We start from the raw sequence: 17,299 nt of genomic DNA on the forward strand, positions 1-17,299 counted from the left end.
AAAAACTATCAAATTGAATGAAAACATTATGATTCATGGCATGGACAGAAAAGAACACTGCTGTTCCAATTGATTTACAGTTTAAACGTGCACATCTTCTGCACTTTTAGATGACTATGTACAGTTTATGAATGACAGAATAAAGTCAAACATTGATGTAATCCTCTGTAAAACAATGCCGTTTTAAAAATAACTGGCCTACTGTAGGTTTGAGAAGAGATACAAATGCAGATTGCCATTCGTGACGGTCGGTGCACTTGGTCCGAGCCAATGGGCTGCTGAGGAAGGGGACACATGGGGATATCTAACATATCTCCCCTAACCCTGACCTTGAGGAGGACAATAAAAGAGACTTTAGCGCACTAGCTAAACATTAACAGTGCGTTCAACGGTTAGTACAGCAGATGCACCAACTAACCATCATTTTATAGTAATAGGCCTATTGGTAATCACATTTTACAATTCGGCAGTTTTGAGCATGTTTTCAATGTGTTTAAGTTGCTGCTCTAATTCATTGTAGGTGCGCTGGTGCTGTTTCTTCCCTCGGAGTTGTCACCATGTCTCGCTTTAATGAAACTAAAGATTTCGGAGATGCAGCCTCGTTCCTACGTCTCACCAACTTGGAGGCTTTGGCCGCCAGGACCCTGGCTTTTGATGGTAGGATAACTGTCAGAAACGCAAATCAGTTCAACAATTGTATTTGTCATGCCATACACTACTATCTATGGACTATATGGAAGCTGACCATGAGATTTTCGACAGTTTTGCAAGTTTTGGTGGTACACTTTTTTTTTGGTAAAGTTTTTGCCCCTCAGTTGTCTTCTAAATGCCCATTAAATGTCTATTATTTTGCTCAGGTACAAAACGAGTCTGGATCCCGGATGAGAAGGAGGCTTACATCGAGGTGGAAGTTAAAGAACTGGATGGTGACAAAGCCACTGTGGAGACCAAAGATGGAAGGGTTGGTAGGCTATTCATTGAAGTTGAATACAACATAATAAGGATAATTTGAGCACCTGTCCTGTAGTTAATATCGCAGAAAGTGATATCATAATACTGACTCTTCTCTTCAACACTTGTTGAAACTGACATCATTAAGTCCATGATATACAGTAGCTAAATCCAAATATACTTCTCTTTGTTCTGAAGTGCATAGACTGTTATATATATTTTTCATGAAATAGATTTGCAGACCTAATAACCTTGTATATGAAATGTTAGCACCAAAAGTTGATTATGATGTGGTACAGTAGTGCTTTAATTCCTTGAATTAACCCTGGTGCTTTGCTGAAAAAAATGTACGTCCATTGTGGTATGGGTCAGATTGACCCGCACAGTTTAAACACACTCAAGACAGTCAATTTTGATTACATTGGAAGCTGACAGTCTACCTTGACTTCGTTGTGGTGATGGTGACCATTCTATATTACCATCTTTAGACTTCCATGTCCTCTCTTCTCTGGATGATGGTTGTTGCATGCTCTCTCTCTCATCTGGTGGAGGGGATGGTATGACAGACTCCTCCTCTGAATCCTCTTCACCAAAGAAAATTCACAATCTGGATCATCAACAGCATTGTCCTCTATCTCTGAAATGGCCTCTGTCTCTGAAACCTCTTCTTCTATTTCACTGTCACAGTCCAGAATTTGTGATAAGGCTTCATTGACTGAAAATCTTTAGTAGCTCGTTTTTGAGTGTCTGTGTCAGAGATCTGCTGCTCTTGCACTGAGAAGGAGAAGCTTGGGAAAGCTCCTTTTCACCCGAACATAATTATACAAGTGCAACCAGAACCAGTCAAAACAAAATACATCAAAGACATTTGTTTATTTTGGACCTGTGCAAATATCTATACACATGAAAGCCACCAGGTCAAAATAACCCACAACATCATGTTTGTATACAAAATCTACACAGACATTCCACAACACATCAGTGTGTCCACATTTTGCAGTTAGGTTCATGACCCTAAAGGAGGAAAACTCATCTAATTTCATGGAGAAAAAGAGAGGTTAACTAGTATTTTAGACAACTCCAAAGTGGAAATGGGTCAAATTGACCTGCAACATAATAGGAGGGTTAAGTGATATATCATCACCTACCTACTGTATGAATTGACTACAGACTTACACTGTTGTTTTTTCCCCCTCTCTCCCTAAGACTTTGGTTGTGAAGGAGGATGACATTCAGCAGACGAACCCTCCGAAGTTTGACATGATTGAGGACATGGCCATGCTGACCAACCTCAATGAAGCCTCTGTGCTTTTCAACCTCACTAGGCGCTACAGTATGTGGATGATCTATGTGAGTCACGGTTCTGTACATCACACCATAGAGGGGAGGATAAACTGAGGCTATTCTGAACCAGTGAGACTCTCCCTGTGTCTCTCACTCTATATGTGGCGTATTTATTTTTGTGTTTCACAAAACTTTTACCTTTTATTTATTTCATTTCCTTTCTGTTTAACTCCCTCTCTCCTTGTTTGTATCTCTCACACAACCACATTTTCTGTCATCTCTTTCTCTCTTTTCTCTCTCTCTCTCTCTCTCGCTTTCTGTCTCTGTCTCTCTCTTTCTCTCTCATCTCTCTAACGCTGCAGACCTACTCTGGGTTGTTCTGTGTGACAATCAACCCATATAAGTATCTTCCTGTCTATTCGTCTGATGTGATCGCTGCCTACAAAGGCAAGAGGCGCAATGAGACCCCGCCCCATATCTACGCCATCGCTGACAACGCCTACAGTGATATGTTGCGCAGTAAGTCTCAACCAATACAGTCTTTGGTCTCAATACACACTCTAAACATAGAAGCTGTGTCATGTTGGAATTAAGAATCCATGTTCTACATTTAGATCAAATATGTTCAGTGCTTACACAATGCCTAAAAATACTTATTTTTCTGCTAACTCTGGGCAATATGTTCTCTTAATAGATCGTGAGAATCAATCCATGCTTATCACGTAAGTCAAAGCCCTGCTCTATTCTAATGCTGCCATTAGATTGACACAGCTGTGTTTGTTTTCAAATTACTGAAAAATGTGTTTTCTACAAATTCTAATGAATTGTTACAATTCACCCAAAAAGCATAGAATTCATACTCCCTCCAAAAGCATTTAGTTGGCACTTAGAATTTTTTTCATTTACTTATTATTTAGGTTTCGTCTTCCCTTCCAGGGATCTCTTGCATTATAGTATTTACTGTGCTGATGGAAACAGTTCATTTTTGTCACTCTTGTCAGAGTGAGGTACATACATTTTTCCTTATAATTATGTTGATTTTTTTCAAATACATTTTTGTCTACCACTCCCAGCGGAGAATCCGGTGCTGGCAAAACAGTCAACACGAAACGTGTAATTCAGTATTTTGCCATTGTAGCAGCCCTGGGTGATGCAGCCAAGAAAGGAGTAAGGCAGAGAGCTTCCCAGATTTGAACATTCCCCCACCCTTTTTTCAACCCAAACCCTTTTTCATCTTTCATTCTTTTTTGCATTTTGTTTATTTTTTGACAGACTTGTTATATTTTGACAATTTGATAACTACTGGTTGTGTGTATTTGACCTATAGGTAGCCTAAAGTTTTCCCCCTGGCTTTCCCTGGTTTGCAAACCAAAGAGTTACCTTTGTCGTTTGTCTCCCTGATCCTGCAGACTTCCTTGTCCCAAAACATGCCTGTTTTTCATGATTCCTTTTTATTCCATTATTTTCTCCCTACTTTCCCCAGTTACTTTTTGCAAATGTCTTTTTATTGTAACATCTAAGTTGATACCCTATTTTGGTTTTTGACTTTTTCCCAGATGTTTTTATCCTCCTTCCATCACATTATTCCTATTTGGAAGTCAATTTCTCCCCCGCTAATACATTCTCTCTTCACATGCCAATCAGTGAGCAAAATCACCTTGTGCTTTCCTTAAAATCATGTTGCCAGCCTTACAGCAATTGGCATCAAGTCACTCACCTTTTACTTCCCCAGGGTACCTTAGAGGACCAGATCATTGCGGCTAACCCAGCCATGGAGGCTTTTGGTAATGCCAAAACACTGAGGAACGACAACTCCTCCCGATTTGTGAGTGTCACATCATTTATCACTACATAGATTGGCTTAACATCTCTTCTGAGTAGAATGGATAAGAATATGTGTTTGTGTTTGTGTCTCTCTCTTTCTCTTCTCTTCTCTTCTCTCTCGTCTCAGGGCAAGTTCGTCAGGATCCACTTTGGTCCTACAGGGAAACTGGCCTCTGCTGATATTGACATATGTAAGCTGTCTGACATCACACCATGTAGAATTTAGTTTTTCACATCCAACAGTTGTCACATCCAACAGTTATCCTCCAAGCCAATGCAAACCTCCTCTCCACTGTCACCCTTTGTAGATCTTCTGGAGAAGTCCAGAGTGGTCTTTCAGCAGCCTGGAGAGAGGAGCTACCATATCTACTACCAGATATTATCTCACAAGAAACCAGAGCTTCAAGGTATGGGAAGGCTACATACAAGGGCATATTTAGCAATGGATGCATTAAATGAGTAATAGCTATCCCAATAGTTTTATCAGTTCAGAGTTCTCCAAGTGCCCCATGCCTTTAACAGGATGTCTTCTCGTTGATCTTCCAGACATGTTGTTGATTTCCACCAATCCCTTCGACTACCACTTTTGCTCCCAGGGTGTGACAACAGTGGAGAACATGAATGACGAAGAGGAACTGTTGGCCACAGATGTAAGCTCTGCCTCTTTCTACGAATGCTCTTTCCTTCCCTCTGTTTTCTATGTTGAGTTCCATCTCTATTGTGTGTCTCTATCCGTTTGTTGTTTTCATTTTCTGTGCTCCCTGTCTGTTTTCTCATAACTCTAGTCTGTCTCTTTCCCTCCCTGACCCCTCCCTCAGCATGCTATGGACAGTCTGTGCTTCACTCCTGAGGAGAAGTATGGCTGCTATAAAATAGTGGGGGCCATCATGCACTTTGGCAACATGAAGTTCAAGACGGTTCAGAGAGAGGAGCAAGCAGAAGCTGACGGCACTGAAAGTGAGTCCCCTTTTCCATTTACTTCATGAAAAATGAATATAATATATTTACTCTCTTAACAGTGTCAATATAAAACACCACCCAATACATACATTGTGTATGCATGTGCTTTGCTCTTCAGGTGCTGACAAAGCCTCCTACCTGATGGGAATCAGTTCAGCTGACCTCGTCAAAGGACTGCTGCACCCTCGGGTCAAAGTGGGGAACGAGTACATCATCAAGGGCCAGACTGTTGAGCAGGTGAGCTCCCTTTCTCTGTCTCCGTAGAACAACTGTAGAACAAGAAGGTATTATGGACTTCAAGCAAATATTATTCACATTGCCAATATTGTTTTCTGAGTAAAGTCAGTGATATACTGTAACAGCTGTATGTTTCCTTTGTGTAGGTGAACTATTCAGTTGGAGCTCTAGCCAAATCCACCTACGACCGCATGTTCAAGTGGATGGTGGGCCGGATCAACAAGAGCCTCTACACGTCCCTGCCTCGCCAGTTCTTCATCGGTGTGCTGGACATTGCAGGGTTTGAGATCTTCGAGGTAGGCCTACACATTATAAAGCCAAGCCTGCTTCTGAACAAACTCTGCATTTGATATGGTCTTTCTCCAGACTGTTTCAGCTCATAAACCTATCTTTCTTTTCTATCCCCCCTTCCCTCTATCTCTCCGTTCTCCCCTCAAGTTCAACAACTTTGAGCAGCTGTGCATCAACTTTACCAATGAGAAACTGCAACAGTATTTCAACCACCACATGTTCATCCTGGAGCAGGAGGAGTATAAGAGGGAGGGTATTGAGTGGACCTTCATCGACTTTGGCCTGGATCTACAAGCCTGTATCAACCTCATAGAGAAGGTATGTGGCTGTTGTCTCAGCCATTCAAATAAGGAGCTAGAGCTGAAGGAACTGCCAATGTTGGGGGTTGTATCTGTGTGTGATATTATACTGTATGTATGTTTCCTGCAGTCCATGGGCATACTGTCCATCCTGGAGGAAGATTGCATGTTTCCAAAGGCCACTGATATCAGCTTTAAGACCAAGCTGTATGACAACCATGTGGGCAAGTCTCCCAACTTCCTCAAGCCACGGCCTGACAAGAAACGCAAATATGAGACCCACTTTGAGCTGGTGCACTATGCTGGAGTGGTAAGTGATCCAGTCTGTGCTGTTGTGTGTGTGGAATGGGTGTGTTTCTACCCACTGTTCATTTGAAACATTTACTTTTATACAAATCTATTGGATGTCGTCATTGACCCTCCCTCTCACTCCAGGTACCATACAACATCAGTGGATGGCTGGACAAAAACAAAGACCCCTTAAATGAGACAATAGTTACCTGTTTCCAGAAGTCATCTAATAAACTGTTCGCAAGCCTCTTTGAGAACTTCATCAGTAGTGATGCAGGTATTGACAACTTTATATCTTCACATATCTGAACGTGAAACTACAGTAAATGGGGAAATTAAGTACTCATGATCTACGTTTTGACCTTCCAGCTGCTGATCCAAAGACCGAGGCCAAAGGGAAGAGGAGGAAAGGGGCCTCCTTCCAGACTGTGTCACAGCTTCACAAGGTGTGTTAGAGTGAGGTAGACTCAGACGGGCATTACGAGAGTGTGTCTAAGTGTCTGTTGTATTGTTTAGTAAAGACCAGAAGAAGGGAAGGATTTAAATCTCTGTTGTTTTCCTGAGTCACGATGACGTGCCTGAGTTGAGAGGGAAGTAGTTAAGACTTGCAGTGATGTTTAGGTAACTCAACTCATGAACATCACTTTAAGTCTGTGCTACATCCACTCTTTCATGCCTCTGACTGAGAACGAGGATGAGGTAAGACACACCTTGGAGAAGAGCACCCACACTTCTTTAATGTAATGTTCCCTCAACACATTATGTTGTTTTAGGTGAGGTATAGGATTGGATCAAAAGGATTTGTGGGATTTATCCAGTAAGACACTTTTACTTGCTCATTGAATTGTAAATCATATCCACTTTCTGCTAATCTGCCCATTTGCAGGAAAATCTGAACAAACTGATGGCCAACCTACGCAGCACCCAGCCTCACTTTGTGCGTTGCATTATCCCGAATGAGTCAAAGACTCCAGGTAATGGATTATGATGATGACGTATCTAAAGCTTTAATACAACTGACTTCACCTTGTCACCGTTGGCTCCATCTCTGATGCTAGGTGTCTCAGTGCTGTAAGATTGATTATTTCTGTCTTTATCCAAGGGGGCATGGACCCATTCCAGGTCCTCCACCAGTTGCGGTGTAACGGAGTACTGGAGGGAATCCGTATCTGTAGGAAGGGCTTCCCTAACCGGATCCTATATGCAGAGTTCAAACAACGGTGGGCACAGCACCTCTCTGGACAATGTAGAACCTTAACATACAGAGACACAAAGGCTGCGTTTAGACAGGCAGCCCAATTCTGATCTTTTTGTCACTAATTGGTCTTTTGACCAATCAGATCAGCTCTGAAAAATATATGATGTGAAAAGATCTGATGTGATTGGTCAAAAGACCAATTTGTGGAAAGAAATATCAGAATTGGGCTGCCATTGTGAACTCAGCAAAACACGAGTGTGCCATCTCATTATCAAAATGGCAATCATGTGCAGAATAAATGTTTTCCCTGCTGTGTGTTCTGTCCTGTGCAGCTATCGTATCCTGAACCCCATGGCGATCCCAGAGGACTCCTTTGTGGACAGCAGGAAGGCTGTGGAGAAGCTGCTGGGCTCCCTGGACATCGACCACACCCAGTACAAGTTTGGAAACACCAAGGTGGATACCGTATGACTGGCACTAGTGCACCTGGATGAGTTTGCAGCTGAGAGATAGCCTTATGTTTTGAGATCTCATCTCCAGGTGTCCCTTGTGTTGGGGCTGAAGCTTATAGAATGGCCACTCCTCATCGGTTGTTGACAGAAACAGACAGTATGTTAATGTGTATTGGGGCAGACTTGGAGAGAGAAACTATAACTGACAGTATGGTTTGGGTGTCCTCAGGTGTTTTTCAAGGCAGGGCTGCTGGGCCTGCTGGAGGACATGAGGGATGAAAGGCTGTCGGAGATCCTTACCATGCTGCAGGCTATGCTTCGGGGCAAACTCATGAGGATGGAGAGACGCAAGATGATGCACGAGAGGTAGGGAGCACAAGTCAGGCGGTTCCACTGGGACTGCTGTGTCTTGAGTTTTCAGGCCCAACCCAAAACTTTTTATTGACAAGGTTATTTAGTAGTGTTTTGTATGGGAACTCTGTGGGTTAGTGTGTGTATTTGCCCCCAGGTTTGTTGGTATGTACGTGGAATGTATAGAGTGTGGCGAGCGTGTGTCAGCACTTGCTTGCTTTACATTGTGTGTGTGGTCTCGGTGGAAATAGCCCGTTATAACCTCCGGGTGCAAATGGTGCTTACAAAAACAGGAGGGGTTGACACATGGCCCTTAAAGAGCAGTAACAGCAGCTGTCATGTCCTCCAGCCCAGCCTCGTATTAATAATAACCCATTCTCCCCCGGCCCCCTTTGTCCATGGAGCCTCCACATAGCTGGAATAACTGGTCAGGTGATAAGGGATTAAGTCTTAGGTTTCACAGTGGGCTGGAGTTTCAGATAAAAAGGACCTCTACCTGACCTTTGTCTCTGCCTTGCTTTGCCAGGGATTCACTATTGATTTATTTCCCCGACTGGAATGCTTGCTGTGTCATAGCACCCGCTATTGTAAAGCAAATGAGACAATGTCCTGCGCTCGCCAGGCCATATTTGGGAAGCAGGGCACACACAGATCTAATTTAGAACAGAGGAGGAAGGGAGGAATCTGGACCACACCACCAGCCCACCAACATGACCAGTTGATTGGACACATGACAGGGAAGTGTAAGGGTGGAAAGCCATAGGACAAAGAATTCTAGCTACCTTTATAGTCTACTGCTTTACAGCCGATTTCCAAAAAGTTCTACTAATACACACTTTAAATGTGTTATCCTCTCACTTCTCTATCGCTAATCAAATCAGGCATATGTTGAAGTATTTTCCCTTTCCTTAGTACAGTCTCAAAGGTCATTCGGAAAACACCACTTAGTGCACACAAAAATCATTCCCCTCTGTTCACCCCTGCGTAAACCTGAATTACTTCCCCCTCTAACTCCACAGAGAGGCTCTAGAGGTGATCCAGTGGAACATCCGGGCGTTTGCAGCGGTGAAGAACTGGCCATGGATGATGCTGTTCTTCAAGCTCAGGCCTCTCCTGAGGAGTGCCACGGCCGAGAAGGAGCTGGCCGCCCTCAAGGAGGAGTTTGCCAAGCTGAAGGAGGCGTTTGACAAGTCGGAGGCCAAGCGCAAGGAGGTGGAGGAGAGGCAGGTGGCCCTGATCCAGGAGAAGAATGACCTGGCCCTGCAGCTGCAGGCAGTGAGTCTTTACTGTAGGATAAGGATCAATGAGACAGGATTAGGAAAGATGAAGACAATATGATCAGACAAGATAAATGTAGACTTAATAAGATTGGACCAGAAACGATTAGGCAATAAATCAAGATAAGTGATGCTAAGAGGAAGTACTAAACAGGAAATCTCTGTGTGACCCCTGACCCCAGGAGCAGGACAACCTAGCGGATGCAGAGGACCGCTGTGACCTGCTGATCAAGGCCAAACTGCAGCTGGAGGCCAAGGTCAAAGAACTGATGGAGAGACTGGAGGATGAGGAGGAGATGAACGCCAGCCTGACTGCCAAGAAACGCAAGCTGGAGGAGGAGTGTGCAGAGCTGAAGAAGGATATCGACGACCTGGAGATCACCCTGGCCAAGGTGGAGAAGGAGAGACATGCCACGGAGAACAAGGTGAGCAGGGGAATGGTGGCTTACTGCCTGCAGAGACATTATTCAGCATTCCTGTAAACCTCTTGGTGTTACCTGGGCAGTCAATTTACTGTACTGTGTATATATTATAGTATATTTCAGAGATTATTTCTCACATTGCTGGTATATTTCCTTCCTTTGCTTCTGATATTTGATATTTATACCACATTGTTTGTTCCCCCTGTCTTTCCTCAGGTGAAGAACCTGATGGAGGAGATGGGTGTTCTGGACGAGTCCATCCTGAGCCTGACCAAAGAGAAGGCGGCTCTGCAGGAGGCCCACCAGCAGGCCCTGACTGACCTGCAGGTCGAGGAGGACAAGGTCAACATGCTGAGCAAGGCCAAGGTCAAGCTGGAGCAGCAAGTGGACGATGTGAGTAAAGGGGCATGAAAAATACACACCTCTCCTCATACAGTAGCCTAACTATCTCCTTAGTTAAGTACATAGCGTCTGTCCCATTCATTAAAATGGTCCTGATATGATATATCTTATACTGATGTAAACCCCCCCCCACCCCACCCCAAGTTGGAAGGTTCCTTGGAGCAGGAGAAGAAGGTGCGTATGGATCTGGAGCGGGTCAAGCGTAAGCTGGAGGGGGATCTGAAGCTGTCCATGGAGTCTGTCATGGACCTGGAGAATGACAAGCAGCAGCTGGAGGAGAAACTCAAGAAGTGAGAATCATCTCTTCAATCTGTTAGTTAATAAGGCCTTTATAAGTGGTCTGTGAGATCATTGTTAGCTGACCAAGTATAAATAAAAGATTTACTGACTGTCAATTAGTCTGCAAATGAATTACTTATCAGCATTTACAGAGAACAATGTTTATCCATGTTAAATCTTTTTTGTACTGTATATTCCTCTGACTCCTCACTATCTCCTCCCGAACAGAAAAGACTTTGAAATGAGTCAGTTCAGTTCGAAGGTGGAAGATGAGCAAGCCCTAGTCATTCAACTCCAAAAGAAAATAAAGGAATTGCAAGTATGTCTATCTATGTGTCTCTATAAAAATACGATTTTAAAAACCGCATTGTGGACCACCAGTTTTGAGACACTAAAAGCAGTCATATTAAACATGGTAGAGTATTTCCTTTGGAGTCATCTATAATGCATCACATGATCTATATACATGTATGCGTAAACAAAAACAAAGTACAGTAGATAAAAGGACATTTAGCGCTTGTAAAGAAACGTCTCCATTGGAGGATAAGGTATGTTACCAAATTGCTAATGTAAATGTTCCCCTGCCTCTCCCTCAGACTCGTATCGAGGAGGTGGAGGAGGAGTTGGAGGCGGAGAGAGTGTGGAGGACCAAGGCAGAGAAGCAGCGTGGCGACGTGTCCCGGGAGCTGGAGGAACTGAGTGAGAGACTGGAGGAGGCGGGCGGGGCCTCGGCCGCCCAGATCGCCATGAACAAGAAGCGCGAGCAGGACTTCCTGAAGATGCGGAGAGACTTGGAGGAGGCGGGGCTTCACCACGAGGCCACAGCGACCGCCCTGAGGAGGAAGCACGCTGACAGCGTGGCGGAGCTGGGCGAGCAGATTGATATGCTACAGCGCGTCAAACAGAAGCTGGAGAAGGAGAAGGCGGAGTACAGGATGGAAGCAGAGGACCTGGCCTCTAACCTGGAGCACCTCTCCAAGGCCAAGGTGAGAGGGAGAGAGGGTTCGCCTGGTCACTGAGATGTGACGATCTCCTCAGTGTCCTACACACAAGGCTAGTTGGGATGGCCTGAATTGCAACAGTATGAGAAGTTAGAAAATACTGAGTGTTATGTAATGTATTCTAAGGCAGAGTTTTGCTTGATAACAGGCTACCACAGAGAAGATGTGTCATCTGTATGAGGACCAGATGAACGAGGCCCGGGCCAAAGCAGAGGAGCTCCAGAGACAGCTGACTGACATCAGCAACCAGAGAGCCTGCGCTGTCACAGAGAGCTGTAAGGGTCACATGGGCCACGGCACGGCATGACATGACAGAAGGTTAACTGACCTTGGGAAGCTTACCAAACGTATCTCTCTCTGTCTCTCTCTCTGTCTCTCTGTGTGTGTGTGTGTAGCTGAGTACAGCCGTAGGCTGGAGGAGCGGGAGGCTATGGTCAGTCAGCTACAGCGCACCAAGATCTCCTTCAGCCAGAACACTGAGGAACTAAAGAAACAGCTGGAGGAGGAGAACAAGGTCAGAGGTCACACTTAAGTCAAACATTAAGTGATCAACCTGATATGTAAAAATACAAAAGTTTAAAGGCTTTTTCCTGTCAGACCCCATAACAAGAATATGAATGATGTGATTTCTTCCTTCTCTGTCCCAGGCTAAGAATGCCCTGGCCAATGCCCTCCAGTCCTCCAGACATGACTGTGACCTGCTGAGGGAGCAGTATGAGGAGGAGCAGGAGGCCAAGTCTGAGCTGCAGCAGGCCCTAGCCAGGGCCAACGCTGAGGTGGCTCAGTGGAGGACCAAGTATGAGATCGATGCCATCCAGAGGACTGAGGAGCTGGAGGAAGCCAAGTAAGTCTGATGCTCTCAAATGATCTGTTTGTCTACATAAATGAGAGTGAAAAAAGCTTTTGAACAAGACTCGCTTATTGCTCTTCTTTCTGAGAAAATGTCATGTTAACCCCTGACTGTGACCCTAAAGGAAGAAGCTGGCGGTGCGTCTGCAGAACACTGAAGAGGCAGTGGAGGCAACTCATGCTAAATGCTCCTCTCTGGAGAAGACCAAGCACCATCTGCAGACAGAGATCGAAGACCTGATTGTGGACCTGGAGCGCTCCAATGCTGCTGCCCTTGCCCTGGACAAGAGACAACGCAACTTTGACAAGGTAAGCAGTGAGCCCATAAGCATTAGTAGTTAGTAAGTTGTCAAAAGAAGGATTTCCACATTTGCATGACAACCCAAGAGCACAATAAATAATAAACATGAGTACTGACAATGTAAAATGCTGCAGGTGCTGTCAGAGTGGAGGCAGAAGTATGAGGATTGCCAGTCGGCACTGGAGAGCTCTCAGAAGGAGTCTCGCAGCCTGAGCACTGAACTCTTCAAGCTGAAGAACTCCTACGAGGAGGCCATAGACCACCTGGAGACAATCAAACGGGAAAACAAGAACCTGCAAGGTAAACACTGTTCTAAATAATACCAATAAACCATTGTCGTTTGAGGGATGAGCGTGGTTGTAGGAGTGACGCCACCTATCATAAGACAATGCTAATAAACATCACAAGAGTGAACACAAAGGCCTCTATCTAACCCTAACGCTATCTAACCCATAGTGTAATTTGTTTCCCCAGAGGAGATAGCTGACCTAGCTGACCAGATCAGCCAGGGTGGGAAGACCATCCACGAGCTGGAAAGGATGAAGAAGGTTCTGGATGTCGAGAAGAGTGACATCAAGGCTGCTCTGGAGGAAGCTGAGGTGAGCACGCAGAACTGACTGTGGTTGGAAAGTGTCTATTCTTACCACAAGGGTACAAAGAGATGATCTGACAGGGGTGTTAAGTTGGTGTGACCCTGTAACTCAGCTAAATGTGACACTGTTCTATTGCTCTGATTCAGGGCACCCTTGAGTATGAGGAGAGCAAGACCCTACGTGTCCAACTGGAGCTGAACCAGTTCAAGTCTGAGGTCGACAGGAAGATAGCCGAAAAGGACGAGGAAATTGATAACCTCCGGTAAGGACTCATGATCCATGATAGTTTTCCAGTATGCTTTTAAAATGAGCACAGATTGGTCATTATTTATGATGGTGTTTTAGGCTCCTCTCTCTAAGCAGCCCATTTGTCACTTTCCCTGCAGCCGGAACCACCAGCGCTCCCTGGAGTCCCTGCAGACAACCCTGGAGGCTGAGGCCAGGTCCAGGAACGAGGCGGTACGGCTGAAGAAGAAGATGGAGGGAGACATGAACGAGATGGAGGTCCAGCTGAACCATGCCAACCGCCATGCTGCCGAGTCCCAGAGACTACTTCACCAGCTGCAGGGCCAGACCAAGGCCAGTGGAGCACTAACACAATTCATGCTTTTAAACGATCAACATTGTCATAGATTTTTCACACAAACAACACGTATAAGGAAACACAATTCATATTTAGGGCAGATATTTAACATTTTAGACATTTAGCAGATGCTTATCCAGAGCGACTTACAATTAGTGAATTCATCCTAAGATAGGTGAGACAACAAGTGTTGGAGTAGTGAACTACATGTAGTTCAGCTAGTAATTTAACTACATTTTGCAGTAGCGTGGTGGAAGTTGACAGTGGTGGAAAAGGACTCAATTGTCATACTTGAGTAAAAATAAAGATACCTTAATATAAATTGACTCAAGTAAAAGTGAAAGTCACCCAGTAAAATATGACTGGAGTAAAAGTCTAAAAGTATCTTATTTTAATCATTAAGAGTCTAATGACGCACCCGTGTGTCAATCTAAGTAACATAAGAAAGAAAAGTTAGATATCAGTTTTTTTGCAAGGGCTGCGTCTCAATCCACCGCATCCGCCTATGTCAGCCTTCCGCATCTGCGGTGGAAGGTGTCCGAGCTACACCGGTGTTTGTCAGACCATGAGACATCCCAAAAAAACATCTTCTCACAAAAACGTCTGTAGTGTCCGAACTCTATGGAAAGGGGAGACTCTCACAAACACGATGGTGTTCTCCATTTTGCTCTACGACTCCCACAAGTGTCACAGGACTCGGGTGAATGTAACCCATACAAACAAATGGAAGTATGGAGGTAGTTTTGTGCCCAAAGAAATAAGGGGTTAAATATGTGTCAAAAAATATATATATATTTCCTGAGCTTTGCTATATCTCTTAGATATAGAACAGCCACTTCAAAACCTTATTCCTTAGGATACTATCTTTTTTGCCATTTATGAATGTGTTAATCAATGTGATTCTATGGGCTAAGGCCAAATTGAATATTTTATACATATTATTTTTATTTATTTTTTATACCTAAAAAGGGTCTTAAAATTCCAAATCAAATAGTTAAATGATCCATGGTATGACCATCTAAACCATTTGTTCAGTGACCATTAACCACTGTTGTCTGATGGGGTCTACAGGACCTCCAGTTGGAGCTGGACGACCGCATCCACCAGAATAAGGAGCTGAAGGAGCAGTGGGGCCTGACGGAGCGCAGGAACAACCTGCTGGTGGCCGAGGTGGAGGAGCTATGCACAGTGGTGGAGCAGACCGACCGCGGACGCAAGATGGCCGAACATGAGCTGCTGGAGGCCACTGAGAGAGTCAACCTGCTGCATGCCCAGGTAGGAGACGCCTCAGGGGGCTGGCTGGTTAGGGCATGGGATGGATGAGAGGAAGAAAGGTTTGAAGGATGTACAATGTGACAGGATTGTTTGATATATCTTAGCCACACAGAAACCATATTTAGCTATTTATTTTATGAACCTTCTGCTTGAACAGAACACAAGCCTGATCAATCATAAGAAGAAGCTGGAGAGTGACCTGTCCATGATGGCTGGGGAGGTGGACGAGGCAGGACAGGAGTGCCGTAATACAGAGGAAAAGGCCAAGAAGGCCATCACAGATGTACGTTACCAAGACAGTGAACCCCTGATCTCACAATATTCAACGCTTTAATTGTGTGTTGGGGCAACCAATCCAGTCCATTTTGAAACTATGGTTTTGATATTCCCTCTCATCTCCTATCCAGGCAGCCATGATGGCAGAGGAGCTGAAGAAGGAGCAGGACACCAGCTCTCACCTGGAGAGGATGAAGAAGAACATGGAGCAGACCATCAAGGACCTACAGCTCCGGCTGGACGAGGCCGAGCAGATTGCCCTCAAAGGAGGGAAGAAACTGATCCAGAAGCTGGAGATCAGGGTGAGGGTCACATTAAAGCGAATAAGGCCATACAAATTCAATTAAATGTTTACCGGGTGGCCCTCTTCACTTTTCCCCAACAAAAAAATCTGAAAATGTTTAATGTTTTACTGAAAAATTGAAGTTAGAGCAAAAATAATGTCCTCTATGCCTTTTTTAGCCTCTCCAAGAGGCTCACTTTTCAAAAAATGAAATCCGTTAAACATGTAATAAAATGTATATGGGAGTAATGGAATTCACACAGCACAACATGGACATCAATGAATGGCTAACTGACCAACCTCTGCAACCCACAGGTGAGGGATCTGGAGAGTGAGCTGTTGTGTGAGCAGAAGAAGAGCGAAGAGTTTCAGAAGGGAGTACGCAGATATGAGAGAAGGGTTAAGGAGCTCTCCTACCAGGTAAACAACCACAGCAGTCAGTGCCAACCAGTGGAGGCTGCTGAGGGGAGGACGGCTCATAATAATGGCTGGAATGGAGTGAATAGTATCAAACACGTGCTGGATACCATTCCATTCACTCCATTCCAGCCATTATTATGAGCCGTTCTTCCCTCCGCAGCCTTCACTGGTGCCCACCTACACAGTACCCCTTTCATAGCAAGTCATTGTAGTTGAACCAGAACAACAAAATAAGTTATGGACCACTTTCCCTGCATCAACAGATGATTGAGGACAATTAAGGTAGTAGAGGCCTTTACAGTCCATTATTGAGTGTTTTTGCTGTTTGTTTAGACTGAGGAGGACAGGAAGACCCTGCTGAGGATGCAAGAGCTCATTGACAAGCTGCAGGCTAAGGTCAAGAGCTACAAGAGGCAGGCTGAGGAGGCGGTGAGTATTATAGGTTTTCCCTTCAGTCGCACACAACAGCCCATCAGAACCAACAATCTCTTACAATTATTGAACAATACGTTGACAGAATACTTTGTAATATTAAGTATTTTCCCTCTCTCCCCACAAGGAGGAGCAGGTGAACTATAACGCCACGAAGTACAGGAAGAAGGTTCATGAGCTGGATAATGCCGAGGAGAGGGCAGACATGGCTGAGACTCAGGTCAACACACTGCGTGTGACTGTGCGCACCCGGGACCCAGGGCCAGCCAAGGTGAGCCCTGATTTCAGTTTAGTTAAATCCACTCTATAATACGTTTATGTCCATGGATAGCGCTTCAACCTTACTTGTCTTTTCAGATTGCAGAATGAAATGGAAGCCTGGTAGTGTTCCTGTACAAAACTCTTTCAGATGACTGCAATGTGTGTTAAAGGTCCAATGCAGCCGTTATCTCTATCAAATCCTTTCTGGATAAAAATGTAGTACCTTACTGTGATTGTTTTCAATTCAAATGGTCAGGCTCTTAGCAAAGAACAATTTCTCAAGCAATCATTTTGCTAGGACTGTCTGGGAGTGGTCTGAGTGGGGAGGGGAAAACAAAACAGAAAACTAGCTGTTATTGGCAGTGGTTTGGAACTCCTTATTGGTCTATTAACTAATTTACCGCCTGGTGATGTCACCAGGCAGGCCAAAACCCCATCCAACCAAACAAAACAGGCTGGAATTTCAGGTGACCTTTTCAAACCGCTCTTATACTAAAAGGGCATTAT

The 17,299-nt window shown here is 44.6% G+C and overlaps 1 protein-coding gene across 3 annotated transcripts; it reads left to right on the forward strand.

The window, feature by feature from the left end:
- Positions 1-440: 440 nt before the first annotated feature.
- LOC121538356 (myosin-7) lies at positions 441-17,138 on the forward strand. 3 transcript variants are annotated; one of them, XM_041846285.2, is made up of 41 exons: positions 441-657; positions 858-961; positions 2,158-2,301; positions 2,598-2,754; positions 2,930-2,957; positions 3,309-3,402; positions 3,968-4,060; positions 4,187-4,250; positions 4,368-4,466; positions 4,606-4,709; positions 4,878-5,016; positions 5,138-5,256; positions 5,403-5,552; positions 5,695-5,865; positions 5,977-6,156; positions 6,282-6,414; positions 6,507-6,583; positions 7,024-7,111; positions 7,240-7,357; positions 7,668-7,791; positions 8,017-8,153; positions 9,158-9,413; positions 9,598-9,840; positions 10,054-10,230; positions 10,384-10,529; positions 10,747-10,837; positions 11,115-11,504; positions 11,668-11,794; positions 11,915-12,033; positions 12,167-12,363; positions 12,494-12,677; positions 12,804-12,969; positions 13,144-13,268; positions 13,409-13,524; positions 13,649-13,841; positions 14,917-15,120; positions 15,278-15,403; positions 15,528-15,698; positions 15,995-16,099; positions 16,433-16,528; positions 16,659-17,138. In XM_041846285.2, exons 1-41 carry the CDS (start codon positions 558-560, stop codon positions 16,839-16,841), a joined length of 5,838 nt encoding a protein of 1,945 aa, XP_041702219.2. In that variant the 5' UTR covers positions 441-557; the 3' UTR covers positions 16,842-17,138. The 3 variants fall into 3 exon arrangements, with proteins under 3 accessions (XP_041702219.2, XP_041702217.2, XP_041702216.2); XM_041846283.2 differs by lacking the exons at positions 441-657; positions 858-961; positions 2,158-2,301; positions 3,309-3,402 and having other exon boundaries at positions 2,695-2,754; positions 16,659-16,802; positions 16,889-17,138; XM_041846282.2 differs by lacking the exons at positions 441-657; positions 858-961; positions 2,158-2,301; positions 3,309-3,402 and having other exon boundaries at positions 2,695-2,754.
- The last annotated feature ends 161 nt before the right edge of the window (positions 17,139-17,299 follow it).

This window comes from Coregonus clupeaformis, chromosome 24 (genome assembly GCF_020615455.1).
Source record: "Coregonus clupeaformis isolate EN_2021a chromosome 24, ASM2061545v1, whole genome shotgun sequence".
In the NCBI taxonomy this organism is placed as follows: Eukaryota; Metazoa; Chordata; class Actinopteri; order Salmoniformes; family Salmonidae; genus Coregonus; species Coregonus clupeaformis.

What these genes read in the sequence shown, in the direction of transcription:
- LOC121538356 (XM_041846285.2), top strand. Translation starts at nt 558, where the DNA reads ATGTCTCGCTTTAATGAAACTAAAGATTTCGGAGATGCAGCCTCGTTC. An exon ending in GAGGAAATTGATAACCTCCG is followed by an intron (nt 13,525 to 13,648) that starts GTAAGGACTCAT and finishes CTTTCCCTGCAG; the next exon opens with CCGGAACCACCAGCGCTCCC. An exon ending in AGAGGCAGGCTGAGGAGGCG is followed by an intron (nt 16,529 to 16,658) that starts GTGAGTATTATA and finishes TCTCCCCACAAG; the next exon opens with GAGGAGCAGGTGAACTATAA.